At 43.6% G+C, this 26,840-nt stretch overlaps 1 protein-coding gene across 4 annotated transcripts in view; it reads left to right on the top strand.

Moving 5' to 3' along the window:
• The window catches only part of CNNM2 (cyclin and CBS domain divalent metal cation transport mediator 2), a 147,029-nt gene that overhangs the window by 98,891 nt on the left and 21,298 nt on the right, over window positions 1–26,840 (top strand). For 3 of the 4 annotated variants that reach the window (XR_009352473.1, XM_059169043.1, XM_059169042.1), the window contains exons 2-4: window positions 17,606–17,749; window positions 20,566–20,703; window positions 22,677–22,846. Coding sequence is in view for 2 of the 4 variants with exons in the window: in XM_059169043.1 (XP_059025026.1) it covers window positions 17,606–17,749; window positions 20,566–20,703; window positions 22,677–22,846 (452 nt within the window). In the remaining 2 variants the exon portion in view is untranslated. Of the gene's footprint in view, window positions 1–17,605; window positions 17,750–20,565; window positions 20,704–22,676; window positions 22,847–26,840 lie in introns of those variants that run through there. The other variant, XR_009352474.1, reaches the window with a different exon arrangement.

Here is a 26,840-nt window from a genome sequence, read left to right as displayed (position 1 = left end):
TAAGCTAAATGCATATTTCTTACAATCATATTTGAATATGAATCTTGGTTTCCAGACTGAATTCATATTGTATATTTAAGAAGACAATGAAAATTCTTTGAAGAGATTCTCAGACAACGGGAAGATAATCTCAAACTCAACAGGGTTTGATTTCTGCTTGTTTTTTAAGCTGGCTTTATCTGGGGACAAATCCTATTGTATCTTCTCTAGAACTTGGTGCCAGTAGGAGTTAAAATAATAAAATCAGTTCAATTAAATTAAATACCAAATGAGTCTTTTATGTACAAGGCCTTAGATCAGTTAACAACAGTCAGCAGTCACTTTTCTGGGAAATAGTTGCTAAAATTATGATCGACCAGCAGTCACTGATCTCATTTACTCCATTGTGTCCTAGGAAGAAAAACAATCTTAGGACAAGAGCTTGCAAAGACAATGCCATTTTTTTTTTTTAAAGATTTTATTTATTTATTTGACAGAGATCACAAGTAGGCAGAGAGGCAGGCAGAGAGAGAGGGGGAAGCAGGCTCCCTGCTGAGCAGAGAGCCCAATGTGGGGCTCGATCCCAGGACCCTGGGATCATGACCTCAGCTGAAGGCAGAGGCTTTAACCCACTGAGCCACCCAGGCACCCCGACAATGCCATTTTTCCATAATCCTTATTATCTCCCCTCCCATTTTCTTATGATTAATTTGATTTTTTTTTCTCTTATTGAAAGTATTCTATACCAGACACTGTGCTAGCTAGCTTCTGAGGCTTTCAGTATGAAAGAGAACTCTTGCCTTCAGGAATCTCGCAGCATAGCAGAGGAGCGAGAATTAGAATACAGGATAAGTGAGTGGATGAAACTAGCGAAGGCTCTGGGGAAACAGACAAGACAGCCAAACCCAGCTGGCCTAGGCAAGGTCAGCAAGACTTCTAGGATGAGAGGATACTTGAATTGTATCTTGGAGGAAGAGGAATAGGAAAGGAGCCAAGGGAAGAAGGAGGTGTTCTTGGCAGAGGAAACCATGAAACCACACATCTGGTTTGGAGAAAGGCAAACACTGTGCTCTGATGGGGAATGGGAAAAGGTGTAGGAGGTGTAGGAAGTGAGGCTAGAGGAAAAGCTGGGAATCATGTCATCGAGAGTGCTGGGAGCCATCGTAAAGCATTTTAAGTGTCTTCAGCGTAACGGGCAGCCATTGAAGATTTCAAGCAAGAAAATAATGTGTTCAGATCTGGTTTGTACAAGACATTAGAAGGTTGTTGCCTTCAGAAGACTCACAGTGAGGACCTGTGACTCAGGGGAGCTAGTGATGGGGTTGGAGATTATTGGAGGGGTTCAGTGGATAGTTAGAAGCAATCTTAAAATTAGAAGTCAGCCCAGTATTTGGCAACCAATTTCTCATAGCAGCGTGGAACCAGAAGAAAAGGGGGACTCTGAGACAACTCCCCCAGTTTTATTTTTGATAGAAATTGTGGTGTCATTAGTCAGCGAGAGGAATGGAAGTGGAGGAACAGGTTGGTGAAGGAGGTAGATTCCGTTTCGGACGTGTTGGACTTGAGATGTCCGGAGGGCAAGTGAAGAGAATCAAGTAGGCAACTGGGCTATTTTTATGTCTCTATCTGCGGTCGAGGAGAGAAGATTAGACTGGGCATGGTGGTAGTATGTAGATTCAAGAGTTTCCGGTCTGCGGGTTAGGTCTCCTTTTGTGACCGCTACCTAATGATTACATGGTGGAAAGCAGCTTGACTATCAAAGCTTAGGGTTAAGTGCTTCTCACAAGCGGGATCCTGGGAAGGGCTCTAGCAAATGTGTTTACACCATCATGTGTTTTTGTAAAACTTTGCAAAGTCCAGATACGTCAACTGCAATTGGTCAGAATTGTTCTTTTGGTTCTTTGAATTACCTTTGCCCGCACTCCCATCTGGCGATACTGGAGTGATCCTGGGCTTTTTTTTTTTTTTTTTTTTTTGAGTTCATCTTTGGGGAGGGTGAGCTGGGGAGCCACTTCGTTTGGGTTTGCAGTCTCTCCGATGTGTAAGTTACTGCTAGCCAATGCAGCGTGGGAATGACATGGAGAAATACTCCTGCCCTTTGTGACACACTCAAGCCAGACCGGCATTCACTGTCAAGATACAAATGTGTCCTAACACACCGGGCACTGGCATCATGGACAAAGAAAAGGGTCAAGTGAATGAAGTCTGCGACTGATGGGTAGGAAAATGTCCCACTACATCTGATGATGTCTTAGCCTGAACGTGGGCCCGATACAGAGGCTTGCGTACAGAGAAGTTGATTTGGAATGGGATCACCTGGGAGCAGGAGTTCAGGACAGAGGAAGTAAAATGGGGAGGAGGGAAGAAGTACAAGGACACAACAGTGCATTTGGCCACAGCTGCAGGCAACAGGTGCTCTCTCCTGCCTCGGACATTTAGAGAGACCTTAGGAAAGGTTCCTGGAACTGTGCTGGAGTACGAAAGGAGGAAGTCTCCTCCTGTGGGCGTCGGTTCCTCCCCATTCTGGATTTGCGCACAACTGCAGGTAGGGTGTGGGGGAAGTCCCACGGTGGAAGTGAGCAGCGCATCAGGCTGTCCCATGAGTCGGATGACAGCATGGTGTCTGACAGCCAGTGGGGATCTGTGTGGTGTTGGCCACCCAGGCAGCAGACGGAGTAAGCAGTGGGGCCCACAGGATGGTGAAGTAACACCGAAGGGGGATCTAATGTGAATAAAGGATTCTGTTCTCATTCATTCCTTGTCCAACATTCACTCTTGTTTGGATTACACATAGTAATGTACCACATACAATTATAAATCTCTTTACCTTTTTGGTAAGAATGACACAAAATAGACTTTGTCAGAATTACTGTAGGACACGAACTTGTACTATTACTACAAATTCCAGGCAGCACACTGTTACCTGATTCTCCCCGGAACTTTCCTATATAGACACAATTTATGCACATGGGATCATACTGTGGCTAATACTCCAGGTTTTCTTTCCCTTAATGTATTTTGGATAACTTTTCATAATTATGTAGATCTACTTTGCTTTTTAAAATAGCTGCATAGTAATTTCATTGTGTGGTTGAACTGGAATTTATTTAATTGGGCTTCTACTGGTGAATATTTAGGTGGTGATGCTTTCCTCATGGAAAAATCTTCTTATCTCCAGCACAATTTTCAGCAATATGGAGGGAGAGCTAGATAATGGGGATGGTGAAAAGGAGAAATTATGAAGGAATTTATAATAGAAAAAAAATGTTTTAAAGATTTCTTTAGAGAGAGTGTGCTCTTAAGTAAGGGGGTGGGGGAAGGACAGAGGGAGAGGGAATCTTGAGCAGACTCCATGCTGAGTGGGGAAGTGGGTGTTGAACTTGATATCACCACCCTGAGATCATGACCGGAGCCAAAGCCAAGAATCAGACTCTAAACCAACTGAACCACCTAGGCATCCCAGAAAATGTTTGGTTTTTTAAAGTTGTCAAATCCCATCTTTTTTCTCCTCTATAATAGCAGTGATGTGAAGGGGCACCTGGGTGGCTCAGTGGATTAACCCTCTGCCTTCAGCTCAGGTCATGGTCTCAGGGTCCTGGGATCAAGCCCTGCATCGGACTTTCTGCTCAGCAGAGGGCCTGCTTCCCCCTCTTTCCACCTGCCTCTTTGCCTGCTTATGATATCTCTCTCTCTCTCTCTGGCAAATAAATAAAAAATCTAAAAACCAAAAACAACACACAATGATGTGCTTGAGGTTCCCAGGAACAGGAAACAGAAGAGTAAGATGCTAGGACTTCTGCTATGTCAGGACAATAAGGAAAATGTCAAACTATTTTTGCCTTCATTTTTTTTCCAAGTAGTTTATTTGCATAAAATTTCCTTGCAGGATTAAATACATTGGATAAGAAATTAAACTACATGATCTAGTTTTCCCTCAACTTTAGGACTCAGTGACTTTCGATAATCTTATATTAACTGTACAGTAATAACAATCCCCCCTCCTCATTCCAACTTGAGATCCTCAGGAAGGACTTTACAAAAGGAAACTTGAGTGGGAAAGGCAATAGGTGTCTCTTGAACAAAATCAGCCCTCAGTTTCCCCTTTAAGCAGGCTTAAAAGGAATGGGTACCTGCTCAGGCCTTTCCTTAAAATGCCTGCTTCTAAAGCAGGAAATGGTGTGACTTGATTGATCTGCAGTGTTTTTTAACACTTTGTCTAGGCTGAGATAATTTTTGTTCATTCTGAACATCACAAAGAGAATTGAATTTTTATGTATGACTTGGTGTCTGTCCCTACCAGTCTTGTCTACTTGTGTTATAAAAATCATGCAGGAAATTTAGTTGAGTTGCAATCAAGAGGGGGATTGGACTACAAAACAGAGTTCTAAATGATGATTGGTCCAGAAAAGTAAGATACAAGGAAGGGACAGAAGAGAAAATCATTAAATGAAAGACAGTGGCATTTGGCCTTAGCAGCAGAAATGCATTTCTCTTTTTGGAATCTCCTACTGGGTTTGATGGACTGCTGTGAATCTGTTGGACTCTTACCTTACTGGTATGGCCAGTCTTCATCATCCAAAGGCTACGAGTCATTAGTAGCCTTAGACTCATTAGTTCTAAAATAAATACCAGAGTTCTATAGAAGAACTACCTGTCTCTTGGGAAAGATGAGAAGGTTCCCATTCTCTCCTCCCGAAAGCCGTCTTTTGTCTTAGCCATGTTTTCCATTGCTGATCATTTACTAGGAAAACATTCCAGTGAGTGTACAGTGAGTGTTACCACCAAAAAAGATGAAGCGGAGATGCCCGGCATGCTTCACTATTTATAATAAAAATATTTCCCCAAAAGATGGGAAAATCCCAAGTCTTTAAATACTCTGGGAGAGAGGAATAATGGAAAAAACTCTTCAGTTTCTCTTCTGTTGATTCAGGAGAGTTTCTCACAAATCATTTGGATGGGCCATTAAGTCACAGAATGGCTGGAATCTTATATTAATTGCCTGACTTTGGGTTTCTGGCTAAAGCATCTGGCAGCAAAACTGAAGGCAAGCAAAAGAGAACCCCAGGTGGGTGGTGGCATGGGAATGCAAGCCCATCTATTGTTTTCAGCCTGGAATCCGAACTTAGGTGGAAGGACCAGATGGCGGTCTTTAATGGAAGGGGTCCATTTGGATGGATTGAAAGAAAGGATTTAGTTTTTTTTAGATACAACTACAGTTTAGTCTAGGTAAATTTTTTTGTTGTTCCAAAAGGTTACTTGATTTGCTCTTTCTACCAGAAAGTTCATTAAGCATCTCGCTCTGCCTCAGCATCCACATCACTTTGTCTTTGTAGACAATCGTCCATTGTCTTGGGTTTGAGACATGAAAACTTCATCTAATCCTAATTTTGTTTTGCTATCTGCTTTCTAAATCCCTTTGTGGTGCGGATCCTGAGTCTGTCCAACAAGCAGAACCAGCAGAAGACAGACAGACACACACAGTATTCATTAAGGGATCTGTTAGAAGGAACAGGCATGCATCATTGTGGAGGCTAAGGCAGTCCTGAGTCGGTAGGAAAGGACGCACGCCAGCATGGTTTGCAGCTGTTTTTGACGTGTGGAACTTCTAGTTCTCAGAAAGTCTGCACCCTGCTTTTAAGGCCTTCTAGCTAATCAGGTCAGGCCCACTCAGGATAATTACCCTCAAAGTTAACCGATTAGAGATTTTAATTCATCTGTGAAATCCCTTCCCGCAGCACCTCGGTTAGTTCCCTCCCCAAGTGGACACATGAAAATTCCATCCCATCTAGAGAAACCGAGGAAGAGCTCTCTGGAAAATGATACTGCCGTTGAGGCACCTCTACAGATGTTTATTAAATTCAGGCTTATTTCTCTACTAATCTTGAGAAACAGTCCTATCTGAGCACTCAAGAGTTCCTAACTGCCTACAGTGTGCCTTGGCCAACCCGGGAAGGGCAAGCCTCAGGATAGTTCATCTCATCAGGATTAGACCCTCCAAACCCCCTGCTCTTATGTTTTCAAAAGTTGCCTTGTCAACCAAGCTTTTGTGGACTAAAAAATGTTTTCCTATTGATTACCATTTTGTGAGCTTTTTAACATTTGCCTGAACTTAAACGCTAAACTTAAGTGTCACTGCCAGTAGAACACTAAGTCTTTATTTCACCAGAGAAACTATTAAAATGGCCTGTTTGGAGGAGGGGGAGGGGAAGTCCATGAGATCTTGTGGGGACGGACCTGTTCTGTGTGGTAACTGAGGCAGCGTCCGTGCCCTGGTTGGGATACTGGGCTATAGTTTGGCAAGATTTTACCATCAAGGAAACTGGGTTAAAAACACTCAGCATCTTGTTTCTTACGACTATGTATGAATATACAGTTATCTCAAAATGAAATCCTAATAGAACAATTTATTTTATAAAGCAAATAATCTTTTTGTAATGAGAATCCATTTTCTAATCATTTAAAAAAATGGTTTCCTTAAGAAGGTAGACACCTAAATATATTTGGTCCTCTGCCAGGAATAAAGTATATTCTCAACATAGATTTGTTGAGTAGAAGAGCATATGCCTGATGGGAAAATTGGAGGGGACAGGTGAGTGTGTAGTGTTAAATATAAAGTTTTTTTCAAGAATCACGATTAAATGCTTAGATGGAATATTATTGGGCATATTGTAAACAGACCGTGTCTCTACAATGGTGACGACTGAGCGAGATGTGGATATAACTTAAAAACTAATGGACAAAATCTGAGTAAGCCCAGAAGATACCTTTAAAAATGCAAGTGGTAGTTTCAGGACCGGTGAAATAACTTTCTTCCTTTCCTTTTTTTTTTTTTTAAACACAGAGAGTGGTATAGATGGAAAATAAAAAATATTTCCAAAGGATTTAAATAAATTTGTGGCTTTACTCCATATATATTTGTGTGCCTGTGATTGGCCAGGCAGTTGTCTGTGGCTTTAATATACTTCAGGAATTTTCCTAACATGTAAAGGTGGTTGTCCTTCGAGGCAACCATACCTTCCCCCCGTCTCCACTGATACAGCCGTCAAGTTCTGAGAACCCCATGGATTGGATTTTCTCAGCCTGTGCGGTTTCTGATCTGACTGCGTGAGAGATTGGTGCGGACAACGAAATCCAACCAGTCAGTAGTAGCACTATGAAGATATCTTACAGACCTAATTCCTTTTAAAATGTCTTAAAAGATATTGACAACCTAATTTTTTTTCTCTCTGATACTGCGATTTTAGGGATACAGGATAAGAAGCTACAGTTATGAATGGGAAGGTGGCCCCAGGCTCCATTTAGAGGTTAAGAGGCAGATGTGGATAACACACAGGGAGGGCCACTGTCGGTGCATCACTGGAGCTGGGCCCTGGTGGATCTAACCTGTGGCGGTGGTAGAGGGGTGGTGTTCTGCACAGTGCCCAAGACCCTGCAGTCAACTTCTGGGAAGGCATTTGCTTTGCTTCTGGGAGGGGAAGAAAAGTCCTTTGGGGGCCGAGGGCCTCAGTGAGTGACAGCCTCCTCACTCTTTGAGTGACCATTGAATAGCAGGCCGGTTCCCTGAAAGTTCTATCATCGGAGGTAGTAGGTAACTTCAGAGTTCTGTTCAGAAAGTGGTCCTGTTAGGAAATGTTATCTTGTCAAAACTCTCCCCTCAGTGCCCTCCCAACTCAGATTTTAGGGAGCCATGATTCCATGGCCAACCCCAGTAAACCACATTCGCCCCCACCCCGGGCAGACATGACCTAACTGGGAGTGAGGCTGTGGGTGACTGAGATGACCCCGCATGTCTGGGCTGGAGGAGCTGTCCGGCCGGAGAGAACTCAGGCAGCCGCTTACTGGTCGGCCACAAGAATTTTTGGAAGTAGTAAAACTTTTGGTAAAAGGGGGCTTTTGTCTCCCAGAATAGCAACAGTTATCATCACTTAAGCCCACTGATTTCTATATACAGCAAGTGCTTCTATATATATACTCCTGTATTGTTTATATAGGACTATTTTAAGATCTGTGTCACATTTTTCTGGTGTATTTTATGGTGGGAAAATTCAATTGGAAAAAATGCATTTAGCTCTGGTGGGGGTAGTAAGGTAAAATAAGTACTTACACACACACAGATGCACACACACACACACACACACACACGAATTTGTTTCCAGTTTAGCTTTAAATGGTACAGAAATCACTGGGCAATAGAGCTCCTGAAAAAGAAATTCTGTTGCTTCTCCTTAAGTTGAATTGCTGTTCTCATGTTACATGATACCTGTTACCATGTTAGTCAGTACAAGACCTACAAGACCTACAAGACATGTGTAAGAGTTCACCCATGTTTTACTTACAAAAGTTATGAGAAAATGGCTTTGTGTAATGTGGCTTATAATTCAGGGGAACCTTCTTTTTTGGGGGGTGGGTGGGTAGCTGTTGAATTGAGAGGGAAATGGATGGGGAGAGGACCTGTGTCTGGTTAAGGGTAATGTGGGTGCAGAGACGCAGGCGCTCGGGCTGGGGGATGGTGGGAGCTGCGATCCCAGAGGGGTGTGTCGTGGAAGTGAGTGCAGGGGTTCGGGTACTGTGAGGACCAACCCCTTCTGAGAGATGCTCCTTCCTACCTGTTGGGTGAGGTGGGGTGGGCCTCAGCCAGGTGCTGTGGGAGAAGGGGGTGATCGAGGAGCTCAGTCCAGCAGAGAAGATGACAGCCTTACTAGGAGGCAGCCAGTGACCATGCCTGATGAGAAATGTAGGGGACGCTGTGGGAGTTGAGAAAGAGAAAGGACCATCTCTACCTTTGGGGACCAGGAAGGGCATCCTGGGAAAGGTGCCATTTGGAGAGGCGTTCCACGCGGGGGCAGCAATGACAAGGACTGCCAGGATTGGGACTTCGAGGAGAGCTGGAGTAAAGCTGTCATGGTTACAACTGGAGGACATCGGGCCACCTGCTGGCTTGTGAGCATGTAGGAGGAGTATGGAGACAGAGGTGGAAAGAGGGGGCCATGTGGCCAGGTTTTGATGGCCTCTGAGCCCTACTCTACCAGGTTTTCTCCTTCGCTGAGCAGATGGGAAGTGAACACCACAGAAGGGATGACATGAGCGTGTTGCAATCCAGTGAGCCTTAGGTTTCCAGGAGCAGAAAAGAGACAGGAGTTCGGGGATGTGCTAGACTTGGCGGGGTTGTGGGGGCTGGGAGGAGGGTAATACAAAGATGCATAAAGCCTAGGCTCCTGTCTTCAAGGAGGTGACAGTCTCATCAGGGGAGATGGAGGAACAAGTGCAGGTAGCACGCTGTTGGGTGAAGGGCACAGGCGCCACCGATGGCTTTCCATTTCAGAGACTTGAAGGCTTCTGTTGAGTTCCACCTCTGCCCAGGTGTCTCTTCTAGCAGTCTCTTCTAGAAGTCTCTGGTCTTTTCATTTGTGCCTCATGTGGTATGTGGTAAGGACCTTGGTAGTTCTGTCCTCAGTTTGCCTCTGGTAAATTACAAAACCCAGCCCCGAACACAATAATGCAGGTGTGACTGCGGACAGGAGGAGCATCGCTTCCCTTCTTCGGAGGCTGTATTCCCACTTAATCATCGTGAGCTCGCATGTTGCAGGATCACTGGGATTTCTATTTTGGGAGGATCCTTTGTCAACAAACAGAAGGGGCTGGGGAACGGACGTCTTCCCAGGGAGACCACAGGCGGGCCTCTACCTGCCTTGGAACCAGAAGTGAGTTTATCCTACTTAGGCACGTCTGTCCCCCTCTGTTCCCTCTTCCCTGCTCTGGGCTCCCCTCTAGCCTCCTGCCTCATTCACCCCCTTTGGTCCGTTGTTCTGCCCTGACCTTGCTAGTCCTCCTGGGCGGTGGTTCTGCAGGAATCTGTACCTGTGGAGACTCACCGGCCTCACTCATCATCTTAGATGCTCTGTATTCACGCGTCATGAAAAAGGAGGAGGAAAAGTGAGAGCAGGGAGAGGAGAGGCAAAGGCAGTTTCAGAGCGTCAAGCCTGGGTGACTGGAAATCTAATGGTGTCATTTCTAGAAGTGGGTACTTGGAGAGGGGCGTGTTGCTTTGGAGAGGAAAGCCTAGTTCTGTCCTAGTGACACAGGTCTTTGTGGCGAAGGTCCCCAGCAGAAGCAGCTCATGTCTCCCGCTAGCAAGAAGGGTCGGAGTGGAAGTCCCACGGACTCTGGGCACGGACCGCGGCCTTCGATGCTTCACGCTTGAGGGTCTTTTGTCCCCGTAATCAGCTCTCATGGCCTTTTAGGCTGCATTTGATGATTTCCAGTCCTCTCTGCTTCTTAAAATCGTTTTTTAAAAATCTGGCTTTCGAAACCCCATTGTCCTTCTTCTGCATACTCCCTCTGGCCTCTCTCAGCTGGCCTGTCTACAACGGGACTGATGTCACCCTTTCAGATGCGGGCCTTCCAGCAGCCCTTGGCAGTAGCTGCGACTCTCCTTCCCCTGGCTCGGGCGGAAACACCTTAGAACTGGCCTTGACTCCTCTCGCCTCTGCCCTACATTCAGTCCATCAGCCAGAGCTGCCGGCTCTATCTGACATACTCAGAATCTAAGTACTTGTCACCTCCACTGCTAGCACCTGCTCCACGCCACCCTCCCCTCTCACTTAGATTCCTGACATAACTTTTCCGGCTCTCCCTTCTCCCGGCCTCAGCCCTTCCCCACTGCCGAACTCTTCCTACCAGCTGCCAAGCCTCTTCTCACCTCCGCAGGCAGGGAGATCCTTTTAGAACCATCCAGGCCATGCCACTCTTTGGCTCAGAACCTTCCAATGACCACCTGACCACCTGTCTCAGAGCAGAAGCTCCCGCCTTTCTACTGGTTATATGACCTGCCCCTCCTCTCCACCGGCTTCCCTCTTGCTGGCTCTGCTCCCTCCACACCAGCCTCCCTGCCTTCTCCTCCAGCCTCTCCCTCCTCAGGGCCTGTTATTCCTCCCGCCTGTCACCCCCCGCCCTGGTCCCTTACCTGCTTCATCTGGCTCCTCTGTGCCCCTCAGCTTCGCTCCGATGTCCCCTCATTAGTGAGGCCCTCCCTGCCCATCCTGTATTAAATAATTCTGCCCCTGCTGTTTGTTCTCCATGGCTCCTGGTCCCCAGCTGGACATGCTTTTTTGTTGTCTCTCCCTCCTAGTGTCTCTCTCCCCCACCAGTTAGTTGCACGGCCCTGTGTTTTATGGGTCACAGATTATGCTCATACACTTCATCTCACGTGATCCGTTGTGTTCATATTTTGTAAAACAAGGCTCATTCTGCTCCAAGTGTATTATTGATTGACTTCTTGGCCAGTAATCAAAACTGATGTCCTTGGGGAGAACCTGAGTATGGCCCTTCAGATCTCCTCCATCCCATTTTGGGAACTTGTTACCACTGAGAATCTTTTTTTTTTTTTTTTTTAAAGATTTTATTTATTTATTTGACAGAGAGATCACAAGTAAGTAGGCAGAGAGGCAGGCAGAGAGAGAGAGGAGGAAACAGGCTCCCTGCTGAGCAGAGAGCCCGATGTGGGACTCGATCCCAGGACCCTAAGATCATGACCTGAGCCGAAGGCAGCGGCTTAACCCACTGAGCCACCCAGGCGCCCACCACTTAGAATCTTTTTAAAATGAAGGCCTCCCCAAGCTTCCTGGGCCCCAGCTTTGGTTAGTGAGGGGCTCCTGCACGGCATGGCGTAGGGGGAACAGACCATGTGCTCTCTGCTGGCCACGCCCCTGGAGTTGAGCAACGTAGCAGTAACGATGATTGTACCATGTTTGGCTTTTCTCCACATTGAATCTTCCTGCTTGTGTTCTTCCTGGTGGGCGCCTGGGTGGCTCAGTGGGTTAAGCCGCTGCCTTCGGCTCAGGTCATGATCTCAGGGTCCTGGGATCGAGTCCCACATCGGGCTCTCTGCTCAGCAGGAAGCCTGTTTCCTCCTCTCTCTCTCTCTGCCTGCCTCTCTGCCTACTTGTGATCTCTCTCTGTCAAATAAATAAATAAAATCTTAAAAAAATAAAATAAAATAAAATCTGAGCCTGGGATTGAAGCAAAGTTAAAAGGTACAGGGCTGCCACCTGGCCCCTGTGCTGGGCTAGATCAGCAGTCCAGAGAGAACACGCCAGGTGGGAACAGGCAGCGGCAGGAAGTTGATGCCTGCCTTACTGTGTGCAGATGGTCACTGAGCTCATCTCATCATGGAGACTGGTTCTTCCGAAGTCATCTGTGCAGGTGCCTTGCCCTGAGCACACAACAGTTAAAGATGAACAATCTAGGTTACTCCTTTCTAATAACTTGCTTATAATTCTGGATTTGAGTTGAGATATCTCCTAGAACCCTATAGTCTGAAAACAGGCCTGCTTGGGTTCTCTTCAGCCTGACTTGGTGATCTGTTTTTCCTCCATTTCTAGGACCAGAGCTGGAGGAAGAAAGGCTAGGGGTTTATATTTCAGGATGGTTTGAAGCGACTGGAACACCACAAGATCCCTTCCAGCTTGCCAGAAAGGGTTCTCTCCAGGTCCTAATAGTGACAGCCGTGTATGTTTTCTTTGTTACACATACACTTTATTGAGTTCATTTAATCTATAGATATTAAAAAGTTCTAGTGTTATTTAATGCCTGTAATTACATATTTTGCTGATGGCTGTATTTTCATCTCTTTGGAAGCTAAGTATCCATTAGTTCATAATCTTTTCTAGTTTTTGACTTTGGCTTTCATGAGTTTCCCCAAAGTTGCTTTTCTGCTGTTAATCCTGACTTAATTCTCCCCACACTCGGGTTAAAAAGTATGTTATTTGAACTCAGTTATTTAAAATTTCTCCCATCAACAAGTTTACCTTTTCTTTTGGATTGCTCCGTGGCTGAAATTGAAGACCACATTCCTTGCGGCAAATGGTTAAATGGAGGGGATACAATCTCGTGATCCGACAGGAGGAACGTTTTTGTTTTGTTTTGTTTTGTTGTATTGCTTACCTGGAAAAAAGTTTCAGAAAACAGGACTTCTCACCAGGAATTGCAAAGCTAAAAGAATGTGGCTCTGGGGCAGCTGCAGGAGTTTCAACACTGGAAGTAGGGGGATGAAAGCCTACAAGTGAGCTTGGAAGAAAACTTAGTGATTTTTCGGTCTACGAAACCTAACTCACACGAATAGTTTCTCGTCGAGTATGGCCCTTTCCACTCAGATCTGTTGGTGCCTTCGAGCTGGTATTTCAAGTATGTCCATCTGCATTTAAACGAATCGCTCCAAGACAATCTGATTATGCGGTAGTTACTTTGGTGAGAATAGTGCCTCAGTGGAATGGAAACTTCATTTTGAGTCTAATATTAGACCTTGCTTTGGAAAATTCCTTTTAAATGATCACAAGCTGGGAATAGCAAAAGAATTTAACTTTCGACAGACAGCATTCACCAAGAATTTTTAACTGCTTATGTTTGGGTCCTTGGGAAAGCAGATGTGAGAAAGTGACCGGCCTGAATGGACCAGGGTAGCAGTGACGTGACCTGATGTGTGTTTATATCTATTGCTGATAAGTTTCCCTCTTCATTTGCTCAAAATATTTTCATTCTTTGAGCATGAGCACGCTAAGGATGAAAATTGTTAGGATGCCTAATCGTCTAACAATCTAAGCTTCGAGGCTTCCCTGATGCCTGTAAAGGGGTCTGAAGCAGAGCAGGAAAGGACCCACAAACCTATAAAACCAGAGCCAGTTTCTGAGTAAGTGCTGGGAACTCGATCACATTCTGACCCCCCAGAGAATATTTTTTAGTTTGTCTAGCTGGTTGTGTTTGAGTCAACTCACCTGATTTGAAGTTTTAGGTAAACTTTATTTAAGTAACCCCCCCTACCATCCCCCGCTCCAAAGAATCCCCACCCGGTCATTAAAGAAAGTAGTACACATGTTAACAGAGCATGAAATTTCCAGATCATGTCTTCTTGGCTTAAATAAAGGACCTGTTTTGGATGCCTCACATGCCTTGGATTAGGAAAACCAATATCGGTATTTGAGAGATGCATTATTATCTTAAAAGATTTTTTTTCTGGGGCACCTGGGTGGTTCAGTGGGATAAGCCGCTGCCTTCGGCTCAGGTCATGATCTCGGGGTCCTGGGATCGAGTCCCGCATCGGGCTCTCTGCTTGGCGGGGAGCCTGCTTCCTCCTCTCTCTCTCTCTGCCTGCCTCTCTGCCTACTTGTGATCTCTCTCTGTCAAATAAATAAATAAAATCTTTAAAAAAAATTTAAAAAAAAATTTTTTTTCTGAAAGGGAAATGCATCTTTTAGTCAGGGTATACTTTTAATATAGAGGGTTTTCTTGTCTCTGAATAAGCTGGTAATAAGTTGATGGTGTCTTAGAACTGAGGAAGAATGTTAAAAAGAGAATGAGAGTTCCCATTTCCTGATCGTTTAGGGACTCCCAGCCACTGTCCTTGCTGGTCCCAACACGATCTCTGATGTTCAGGGCAGTTGTGTGTGGCAGCAGTTATTATGAGCCTGGTTTTAAGAGATGAGGAGACTGAGGCTCAGGAAAGTTCTGGAATTTGCTCGTGATCACACAGCTAGTAATGGCTAGGAAGGGCCCGTGCTGGGATTTCAATCCAGGACTGTTCAGCTCTGGGGCACCTGCTCCTCCCTTACCCTTCTGGCCGTCTCCTCTGGCAGCTGTTCTTAAACTTTCTTGTCTTCAGGGCTGCCTGGGTGGCTCAGTTGTTGGGTATCTGCCTTTGGCTCAGGTTATGATCCTAGGGTCCTGGGATCGAGCCCCACATTGGGCTCCCTGCTCAGCGGGAAGCCTGGTTGTCCCTCTCCCATTCTCCCTGCTTGCATTCCCTCTCTCCCCCTGTCTCTGTCAAATAAATAAATAAAGTCTTAAAAACAAAAACAAAAACTTTGTCTTCAGATCTCTTTAAGCTCTTAAGAATTACTGAGGACTCTTGAACTTTGTGTGGGTTCTGTCTTTTGATATTCACTGTATTTGAAATTAAAGTGGAGTAATATAAAACACCTTAATTCATTTCTGGTTAATTAATTTTTGAAGGACAGTAATAGATACACTACATAAACATAAATAACATTTTTATTAAAAATAACTTTTCCAAAACAAAAATAGCAGCCCATCTATCATCTTCGGCATTCAGTCTGTGCAGTATATGTTTTAATTGAAAAAGATGAAGAAAATCTGAGCTCCCACAGATATTTGGAAAGGGACAGGGTATTTGAACAACCATTTTGGGGGATTGGGAATATCTTCCTTTGATACTCTACCAAAACTCCACAAGTGGTAGTTTTTTAAAGGTTAGTTGTCATGTAGAATCTGAAACTATTCCAGTGGAGTTTGGGTACACTGTTAAATTGAAATCCTTTGGTCTGAAATCTTCCTTAAAGAAAAATTCTGCATACTCTATGTCGGTACTCTCCCAGTCCAGGAAGGAGAGCTTCATTTCTACTCCTCCCCACTCCGTGAGGGTGGGTTGGACTTCATGACCGGCTTCCAAGGGATAGAATTGGAGAAAGAAGAAAAATGAGTAACTGGATAGTAGAGAAACTCGAAATGTCATGTGGCTGTCGAGAAAGCCCTGATGTGATGTAACTAGAAAACCCAGAACCCCAGTCTAATCACGAGAAAACATCAGACAAACCCAAATCAAAGGACATTCTACAGGATTCCTGACCAGTACTCCTTGATTGTCGAGGTCATAAAAAAACAAAGACTAAGAAACTGTCAGATGCCAAAGGAGACAGGACACCTGAATGCAGTGTGGTACTCTGGACTGGATATTAGAACAGAAAGAGAGAGTTAATGGAAAAACTGGTGAAATCCCAAATAAGTCTGGAATTTATTGTATCAATGGTCAATTTCTTAGTTTTACAAATATGTTGTGGTAATGCAGGGTGTTGACAATGGGGGCAACTGAGGAGAGGCTCCACAGGCATTCTGCACTGTCTTTACAGATTTTCTGTCAATCTAAAATTATTCCAAATAAATAGTTTATTTTAAGAAATCCACTGGTCTAGGGGTACCTGGGTGGCTCAGTGGGTTAAGCCTCTGCCTTCAGCTCAGGTCATGATCTCGGGGTCCTGGGATTGAGTCCCGCATCAGGCTCTCTGCTCAGCAGGGAGCCTGCTTCCCCTCTCCCCTCTCTGCTTACCTATGATCTGTCAAATAAATAAATAAATAAATATCTTTAAAAAGAAAAAGAAAGAAAGAATGAAAAAAGAAAAGAAATCCATTGGTATAACCAAGCAGCAGACTCTGTACCTGTAGAGAACAAACTGATGGTGACCAGAGAGGGGGTGAGCGGGAAGATGGGGGAAATAGGTGACCGGGATCAAGGAAGGCACTTGTGGCAATGAGCGCTGGGTGTTGCATGGAGCTGTTGAGTCACTAAATCGTACACTTGACACTAATGTTACCCAGTCTGTTAAATAACTGGAATTTAAATAAAAGCTTCTTTTAAAAAAATATTAAAATTGGGTATGAGAGGAAAAAAGAATCTGTTGTTCTGACTTGTACTCTGAATAGATTGTTTACCTGTGCATGACTTGGTAGCACCATTCCCATGGCCATTTGGAAAATACTGGTTCAGAGAGTCCTGTAGATCTTTGACATGTTGACCTATTTCATTATTCAGTATTTTTAAAAATCCCACTCGTTACTTCATCAGAAAACTCCTTGTTGAGAAGTTCTCAAGCCTGTGGTGGACACAAGTTTCCCCAAATCCCAATTTTCCTGTGAAAGCTCAAATTTTATCACTAGCAAATGCTGCTGTTGTTTTCCTTAACTTTGCAGGCTCATTTTGTCCATTTTCAAGGAAATATTTGCCAGATATACAAGTCTAAACACCATCCATTGGGTACTTACCCTTCAGATAAAAATGTCGTCCAGTGAAAAACGTGGCTAGTGCAACCTGCCCATGCAAACAGTTGTGTAAGTGCCTTTCCTCAAGACAATGATTATACCTCAGGATGTGACTCAAGTGTTTTAGGGTGGGTCTCCTTTTGCCACGTACAGTATTAAAGGACAAGTACTCAAGGTCAAGATTTAATGAAATTAATTTTTACATCTTCACTAGGGACATTCTGAAGAGAAATGGACTTTCCCCCCATTTCCTGAGCATGTGTGGTGGCAGAGAACCTGGTCTGCCCCTACTGCCTCGCTTTGTGCTTGGGCAGCTTTGCCTGATGGGCTCAAACCCCAGCACAGTGCAAAAGGTCGGGAACGTTGAGTGTTCCACTGGAAATCATCTGACCTCGCTGCCCTCCTAAGAGGGTCTTGGGCATCCCTAAGGGTCCACAGACCACACTTGGAGAACCATTCTCCTAAAAAAAAAAAAAAAAAAAAAAAAAGGCGGTTGCTATAAGGTCACAGAGGAGGGGCTGACATGATTGAAGATCTACCCCATGAGGAAGCGAATGGTAACGGGGCGCAGGCTGACGTGTGTAGAAGTCGAGGCTCTTCCTGCTCAGTCGTCTTGCTTTCGATGACTCGGGAAACTTTTCCATTTGCCTGTGCCATTTCCACCCCGTGTTTAAACGCCGAAATGCAGACTTGGATCATCCGGTCTCTGCGTTCGCCTCTGTTCTTAACATGCTCCCGTGCCAGACTTCCTTCCGGAGAGTCAGAGAATTGCTTCCTCAACTTTGTTTTCTTTTCTTTAAAGGTAAATCTCATTTGGCCATTGTGCAGCGAGTGAACAATGAAGGAGAAGGGGACCCGTTTTATGAAGTTCTGGGAATTGTCACATTAGAAGACGTGATTGAAGAAATCATCAAATCTGAGATTCTAGACGAAACAGATTTATACAGTGAGTAGTCAGAGTGTGATTTTTTTCAAAACCTTCGCTGTTTTCTGTCATCTCGTTCGTGAGTCCGCTCTCGTCTCCAGTGGCCTCTTGCCTCTGTCTCTCATGACGTGCTGTGTCTATGTGTATGTGCTGTGTGTATGTGGAACACACCACTTAGCTGTGTGTTCCAGAACCTTCATCAGAGGGGGGAAAGGAGAGGCAGGGCCTGTGGTGTAGAGTGGCAATATTTCATTTTTGTGTTTGTCTTTTTTTTTTTTGAAAAGCCAACTTCTTCTAACAAGGGATGAGGGCATTACTTGCCCTGAACAGAAAACTCCCTTCTTGGTTTTTACTTTTATTGTAGGTGTGGTAAAAGAGTTGCTCTTCACTACATTTTTATTTTCCACAGCTAGGCAGTTGTGTTCAGATAAATTTCTTTTTCTACTTAAGGTCCAAATTCAAGTGCTTGTGAGGAGGATTTGTTAAATGGATGGATTGCCACCATTTAAATGTCCTTGTTCTAGAACCCAGGGGCCAGGGTAGAGGTGAGGTTTGTGAGCGTAGCTTTGCTGTGGCAAGGAGTGCTCACTGGGAGGGACGGGGAGCAGGACAGGGTAGGGTACACAATAGAAATGTGTTTTTCCCTTTATGTGCTACTCTATCTTCTTTGGGGGGGGCAGGGGGAAATGGGTGAAGGGGGTAGAAGTCTCTTGGCTTGTTTGTAGAGGGAGGGGAAGATCCGCTGGTCTTTGCGTGTGAGGTAAACAATCCTGGGCTGAGTATTGAAGCGGAATCCTGTCTCACTGAAGTCCTCAACTGGATTGTTGGACTGTGGGGTGTAAACCTTCTTCAGCCTCATTCTTAGTAGAATCTTAGTAATCTCTTTCAAGAGATTAATAACGAGACAGGGGAGTGTTTGCCTGGAGATGTTTGGGGCTCTCAGAGGTGGGCCAGAGAAGAGTATCTGGGCTCTGTTTGTTCTGTTTGGCTTATTAAAGCATGACTTAAAAGGGAAATGGATTGTTCACATGGCCTGGGGCCCCTGGGATGGGGCCTGCCTTGCTTAAAACAGAGCGATTTTTATTTAGTCCTGCTAGATGGGAACGTTCCTCATTTTAATAATGAGAGTCTTCCATGTACCCTTGGAAGGATAAACTTGATATTTAGGAAATGACTTGCTTCTGAAAATGTGTCTTTTTTCTCATCTATATATTAATGTGTTCTTTAAAATCACCATTTCCTATGTGTTTTATCTTCTTGACACTTGGAGAGTAGTCAGAGATCACATAATCAAGAATATTGTTACTTGTGTGTTGACAGTCTTTTCATCCTTCCTTCGAGTGACCATTTAATACCAAGTGTGCCTCTTTATATATCTATAGAGAGAGAGAGAGAGATTTTTTCTTTGTTTCTTCGGGGGTGGTACTCATCATAAGAAAGATAACTAAAGTACTTACGAGATAGGAGATCTTATGTTTGCTTTCCAGTTAAAGTCTCTTAAACCTCGATTAAACTGATTTTACACAGAAGTGTTGCCCAGCCTGCCTGGCTGGATGGAATGCTGACCACATGGTTTTAGGGATATCCTTGAAGTCGAGAGGCGATCAGGACTCTGAGGACTACGTTTGCCATTAGAAAATTATTTGGAAATATGGTGTTGATTTATGCTGTCTGGTTCTGAAAAGAATTCGAGACAGAAGAAAATGATAAGTTACGATTGCCCTCACCCCAGGACCAGCCTGGTAATTAAGTCTGCTTGGCCCTAGGCATGAAATGGTAATAGCGTACAGACTCAGGATTCTTGAGAGAGGAGTGAGCGATTCAGGTCTTGTCTTTAACCAAGTTTTTTCTTGATCATTTCTCTGTTGAGAAAAGTACTGGAAAAGGGTTTTGTATTAGACACCATCTAGATCAGGGGTTTGCAAAAACAACAACAACAACAAACTACAGCCCACAAGTGGCCGCCAGTGTTTGGAGAGCCCCCAAGCTGAGAATTTTTGTTTGTTTTTTACATTGGGTAATCATTGAAAACATGAAAAGAATAATTACTTAGAGACATGAGAAAATACTATGAAATTCGAATTTCATCTCCATAATAAAGTTTTGTTGGCACACGCCCTGTTAGCTCTTTCACATATGGTTGCTTTTGTTCAGCAGTAGGGTTGAGCAGATCCAACAGACACCGTGTGGCCCCCAGAGCCTGAAATACTACCTAGCCCTTGACAGAGGAAGTATGCCGACCTCTCTTCTGGTTGACCTTCTTTGTATTTGCTTGACCTTGAGGGTCTCCGGGTCTGGGGTAGAAATGAAGCTAACAGATATTATTGTTAAAATGTTCTATGAAAACGTTCTTTTCTGTTTCTGAAGAGGTTTTGTTCAGATGTTTGTTTTCCCTGTTTCGGCGGAGGCTAAAAGCCTCTGCAAGGCAGGGCACCGTTCGCTGTGTCTTCTGTCACCCGGTGATTGTTCTTCCCCGCAGTGTGGTGACACCGAGTGACAGGAGACTGTGTAGGCCCTGAGATGCATGCCATCACTGTGGGGTTACATGGCTTGTGTGAGGGTTTTGTCCCTGTCGTGTACTCACAAGGGCTCTGAAGATCTTTGTGGAGAATGTTTACCGTTGGTCCTAGTCGCCTTACTTTGAATTGGGTCATGACTGTGCTGCACTGATTTGTGGAGGATTCTCTCTCCTCCTTTTTCTGTGGGGCGTTGGTGCCTAGAGTGCCTGCGATCTGGAGGTAGTCTAGCCTTTCCAGTGGATTGTGTCCTTTTCATTCAAAAAGTGCCCTGATGTAATCGAATGCATTTCCTTTTATCTTTTCTCGTTCTTCGGTCAGCTGATAACAGAACGAAAAAGAAAGTGGCCCATCGGGAAAGAAAACAAGATTTTTCTGCCTTTAAGCAGACAGACAGCGAGATGAAGGTTAAAATATCACCACAGCTTCTCCTGGCCATGCACCGTTTCCTAGCAACAGGCAAGTGCAGCTTATCACAGTTTGCGATCTCTCCGAACCCTGGACCGTGTTTCTCACCCACCGCTGACTGGGGTGGGCTGGGGGTGGGGACGGGGAAATGGGGTGATAAGTAATGCCACTTTTGTGTTTTGTTTTTTGTTTTTTTGTTTTTGTTTTGTTTTGTTTTGTTTTTTTCTTTTTAAATTCTCTCCTCTCCTGTGTTCAGTGTCGGCATGAACCCTCTGAGACATTTACCAGGGGTGGACCAGTAACTTAAAATTGGTCTGAAAGGTAAGGATGAATGTTAGTGGCACACTGCATGTGAACAGTAGGTCAGGTCATCTGCTTCCAGCTCAGTGCCGGGGAGAGCCCGCTGGTGGCGTAGACTGGCCGTGCAGACCAGACACCACCTCCTGGAGTAATTCTCTCTCCAGCTTGCCTTGGAAGAACAGCCGGACCTCAGTGGTAACACGGGTGCTCTGATTTGCAAAGAAGAAAAAATAGATTTTCAGAATTAAATCTATCTCTTAGGATGTCCGTGACATCAGAAATTCTAAGCACTTTAACGTGGATTTCTCGGGGCCTCTTCAAGTCAGATTAACTTGGGCCCATTCCAGGAGGCAAGCGTTCACATTATTAAAACCACCAATCCAGCTGGCACTGACTGCTCCAGAAAGGTCAAGGTTGAATGGACTTAAGAGACTGACTAACCCTTCTCACATCCCCAAGTGGCTGTCTAGGTGAAGGGTGAGCTCTGTGGGCCAGGGGAAACGTGAGAAAATCTGAAAGTACCCAGTGGCCTGTAGAAGACGTCTGTGTCCAAGATGGGCGACCAGTGCCCTTCAGCTGTATGGAGCATACTTAAAAGATTTCGAAAAGAAGGCTAACAGTAGCCATGCAATGGATGTTATATACTCTTTAAGACCCTGTTTTCAGATACCTAGAAATGCTCAGAGTACAATATTTATGAGCCGGGAAGTTATTCATAATTTAATTTGAGGCGAGGAAAAAAAAAAACACACATAAAACTGTGAGATCACACAGGCACATGTGCTCACCCGCTGCTGAGAGGGACGGCGCGGTGGGTTCCTAGGTGATTTTCTTTTCCTCTTTTATCTTCTGTATTTTGCAAAACTTCTACAGGGTACCACCTCATTTCGTTATTACGAAAGCTAGTACAGAAGCTAATACCGAATTTATGGTTCACCTCGTGACAGCAGTTTTTTAAACATATAAACAGTATCTTTGACTTAATTTTTCAAATTCTGGTAATGTTGTTTATCATTGCGGAACCATACTTTAAATGTTCTCTCACTCTGCCTCTGAGGTGCCGGGAAGTCCAGTTTCAATCAAGCAGCCCTAAACTAGTAATTCCGGAAGAGTTTGGGTACCGGAAATAAAATGGATTCCTTTTGCCGATACAGATACACATTATTTTTTTTTTTTAATTTTTTTTAGTTAGCAAGTTGGAGTGCATGTCGCTGTGTGCACGTGCCTTGCTTCTCCTCTGAATCTCCGCCTGCCTTTGTTCCCAGACTCTCTCAGAGTAGTGGAGTGGGAGAAGGAGAGGTGGAGCCTTTCGTCGGGGCACCTGGTACTAACCCACACCTACTTGCTTCCTGACCTTTGCTTCTTCCTTCGGCTGTTGTTGGACGGTCCGACTATGGTGGCCTGTCAGAGGGTGTCCTGGCAGTCGGGAACCTGCTTCTGGTAGACTTCGATTGGTATCAGAAAACTTAGGGCAATTTTGTAAGAACTGAAACCAATGACGGGTTGAAAAGGAAATACTTAAACAAATACGAGACGTTGGTATTTTCTAATTTCTCTCAGGTAACCTTCCCCCCCCAAGTGGATCACCAAACGGAAGTGTCTTTAATCCATATTGTATTGCTTTGGTTCCGAATATTCTTATATTCTAAACTCCTGAATCACTAGTATGATTTTTTTTTTCCATCCATTGGAAGTGTAATATCAAGTTGTGTTTATATCTATAGAAGTAGAAGCATTTAGCCCATCCCAGATGTCAGAGAAGATCCTTCTAAGGCTGCTAAAGCACCCCAATGTCATCCAGGAACTGAAGTATGATGAGAAGAACAAGAAGGCCCCAGAATACTACCTCTACCAGCGAAACAAACCTGTAGACTACTTCGTTCTCATTTTGCAGGTCAGAAGAATTATTCAATCGTTGTTTGATCTCACTGTGTACCTGTCCTTCCGGTTCTGAGGAGACTTTTCTCTAGGTGAACGGGTGTCCAGGTTCACATACCTAACTTCCGGGGTCACGTGATACGTGGGAGGATTTCCTCCCCCTGTTTTCCTCTCTGTAAAATAATTTCAACATAAAACAATGTCATTAGTTACTTCAATTTCCAATACTAAAAGGCACTGACTGGTTGCTGAGGCATGGAGGCATTCATGTGAAGAAGGGTGAATTCATTTGTTTATATTTTTTTGAAGACTTTGGAGAAGTCCCTGTACACACTCAAGTCTTGATTGGGTATTTGAAATTTAAGTGTGGTGACTTCCTGGGGTCTCTCTTATCATCTTTTTCTTTTTTCCACTCTTCATTAGGACTTGGTCGTTCACAGCTTCCTAGAGGTAACATACTATCTCTTCCCTTAACAACATCAAATCAGTCCATTTATTACTGTTTTTATTCCTGGTTACTAACCAGGCTGTTCTACAGAGGAACTAATATAATCATCACAGCCTCTCGTGGCAATGGAAACTTAGTTCCTTTTCAGTAATAACATAATCCACTCTATCAGGTGAGAAGGTCCATCCATTCTGGACCGTCCTTAAGGGGTTTTGGTGCTTGAGTTGGGGGAGGCCCTTATTCTATCCCAGTTTCATTTGATAGAACACCATCGTTGACATGGAAACCAAGCAATACAATGGACGAAGTGTTGGTTTTATTGACTGCTTATGCCTCCTTACTGAAGAATTGCTTACACTGAGTAAAGACCGATTTCCTGTAAAAGAGTCCTAGCCCCTTACGCATTCTCCTACTTTCTGGTGATTTCCTAGGTATGAATTAGAGGGATTATTAGAAAAGTATATTGATGGGGCGCCTGGGTGGCTCAGTGGGTTAAGGCTCTGCCTTTGCCTCAGGTCATGATCTCAGGGTCCTGGGATCAAGCCCCACATCGGGCTCTCTGCTCAGCAGGGAGCCTGCTTCCCCTCTCTCTCTGCCTACCTCTCTACCTACTTGTGATCTCTGTCAAATAAATAAAAATCTTAAAAAAAAAAAAAGTATATTGAGGGCTTGGTAGGGCCTACAATTTACGTGAGTCCAGCAAGGTCCCAGTTCCCTGAAGGATAATTAAAGAAGTTCTTTTTATTTGAAAGCAACTCTTATCAGATGTCCAGATGAGGGAAACTCTGCAAAGTGGTGTGCTCATGTCCTTGTTTGGATGCTGTTGTGATGTCTGGAGGAGGAAAGAAGAAACTATAGAAAAAAACTGTGTGTTATCTAGTCACCTGCCACTTTCATATATTCTTTTGTGGAAACCTCTCTTGGCAGGTTTTCTAATTCAATACCCTGATTTTTGTCTTAACTTTAGTCTCATTCAGTCCTGCACTGTTTGTTTGTTTGTTTTCTTTTTCTCTGGAGATACACACACTTGAACCTCTGAGGGGGTTTCAGGGAGTTAATGTACTGTAGCAAAAGAATAAAACATTGGTGCTTCTTCTAAAAGTGAGATGGGAATATTCCTTAAACCTGGAGAAACTTGGACTACACTAAATTTTGGATTACACTTTGCTTAGGAAGACTTAAAGGATAGACATGGTAAATTTCGGGAGTAATAGTAGAAACTATGTGTCTTTCGGTTGTCGACTTTTACGTAGTTAGCCTGTATGAAGTGCGATTCGGGAATGTTCTGTTGGTGTATGACAAAGCCGTTTCCTGGCTGAAAGATCTAAAAAGAGATTTTGTGGAAGAGGGATTTCATACTCCCCATTAATTTACAAGTAAATCTTGAAGGTGATTTTTTTTTTTAAGATTTTACTTTTTTATTTGACAGAGATCAAAAGTAGAGAGAGAGAGGGGCGCCTGGGTGGCTCAGTGGGTTAAGCCGCTGCCTTCGGCTCAGGTCATGATCTCAGGGTGCTGGGATCGAGTCCCGCATCGGGCTCTCTGCTCGGCGGGGAGCCTGCTTCCTCCTCTCTCTCTCTGCCTGCCTCTCTGCCTACTTATGATCTCTCTCTGTCAAATAAATAAATAAAATCTTAAAAAAAAAAAAAAGTAGAGAGAGAGAGAGAGGAAGGGAAGCAGACTCCCTGCTGAACAGAGAGCCCAATTCGGGGCTCGATCCCAGAACCCTAGGATCATGACCTGAGCCGAAGGCAGAGGTTTAACCCACTGAGCCACCCCGGGGCCCTTTAAGTCAATTTTTGATAAAGGGTTTGTGTGTATTTTACCTGTATTTGAATCCCTACGTCATGTTAAGTATTTATAGAGATGGGGACTTTTTTTTTTTTTTTTTTGAGTTGTTGAACTGATGATGTCATGGAGATTTTTTTTTTTTAAATAAATAGTGTATGTATTGGATTAAGAGGATTTATGGAGGTGTTTGAACTATGGAGTTCAATGAAAATTAGGTTCTTGTAGGCCAGCCAATTACCCAAGGTACCCGGAGTATAAGAAAACGAAATAGGATGATCCCTGTCAATCCAGCACAGCTGTCACCTTTACAAAGTATATTCCTCTCTGAAATGTCACTAGCCCAGCTGGGGAAATTGGTGCCAGGTTTTTGGGCATGTTTCCCTGTCTGCTAGAGCATTAAATCAGAAATGAGCTGCGGTTATGTGCCTTCTGTTCCTGGCCCCGAAGCCAGTGAGCAGCCCTCTTCTGTAGATACCGGAAGAAAATTCTTCTATTAAGTCATTGATGTTTGGAATGTAATTATAAATAGAAACCCATCGCTCTGAGTTTAAACTCTAAATGAAATAAGATCGAATTTATTCGAAGTAAGCCATTTAAGCTTAATTAAAAGAATGATTCTTTAAGTTACTGGGCACATAGCTCCCACTCTGTAAGTATAAAAAGGCTGCCACCTAAAGTTTTATCTGAAAAAGTTAGATTTTTTAACTAAAATGTACTGGGTGAGAATCAGTAAGGACAGTGATAAAAACAGTACAACACAAAAGTTTATTGGCTCTGCATGTCTTAAATAACAAAACAAATACATCATACCTTTAATTGAGCTGTTTTCAAATAAAAAACCTCAATTGTCCTTTTGATAATTTGGGACCTTGCTGGACTCATGTAAATTGAAGAACCTACTGAGTACTCATAGATGTGTGTATCCATGGAAATGGAAAGGAATATAATTTTGATAGAAAATAATTCCACCATCATAAAAGAGTAAACATACCAAGAAAAAAAATGTTTTAACTAACACAATTAATAGGAATTTGGAGGAAAATTTAAAGCCAGGGAAGTACTTTTTAGAAAGTTTTATGTGACTTCAACGTAAAGCTGATGACTTGCCATGTCATATGTAAGTTCTACTAAACTCAGAAATTTCTAGAACTACCTGTATAGCTCATAGTGAAATGAAATTGGACCTAAAAATATATCATTGAAAAGTACTAAGCCACTTTTAAATGGTGACCAGTTCTCTTCCAAAGGCTTATACATAAGGCTCAGAACAGAGCATTATAATGTATTGTCATGGGTTTCCTGAGTGTCTTCATATAAACGAATCTCTCCAGAAGGTTACTCAGGAGTCATCTCTAAGGAGGGAGACTTGGAGGACTGGGCATAACGTGGAAGGGAGACTTACTTCTCCCTTTGAATTTGAATTTGTTACCATGTATACAGATTACCTATTAAGGAAATGTCGAAAATATAATTAACATCAAACTGATAAACTCTAAGTAGCGACTGAATTAGAAAATATATAGAATATCATAAAGTACAGAAAACACATTAGAGACATTATTAAATGATGCCTTATAGCAGTGTCAAAGTTTTAATAAATTTTATTCTGAGTGCTTACACAAGGAAAAAATGTGTAATTATCTAGAAAAAGAACAAAGCAACAAACTGAAAAGAACAAATTCAATAATAAAGATAGTCATGAAAAAAGTATTAATGAGAAAGCCTTAAAACCCATAAATAATATTAAGATTTGATTCTTTTAAAGAGATTA

Source organism: Mustela lutreola, chromosome 4, assembly GCF_030435805.1.
Source record: "Mustela lutreola isolate mMusLut2 chromosome 4, mMusLut2.pri, whole genome shotgun sequence".
Taxonomy (NCBI): domain Eukaryota; kingdom Metazoa; phylum Chordata; class Mammalia; order Carnivora; family Mustelidae; genus Mustela; species Mustela lutreola.
This window is presented reverse-complemented; position numbering and strand designations above follow the sequence as displayed.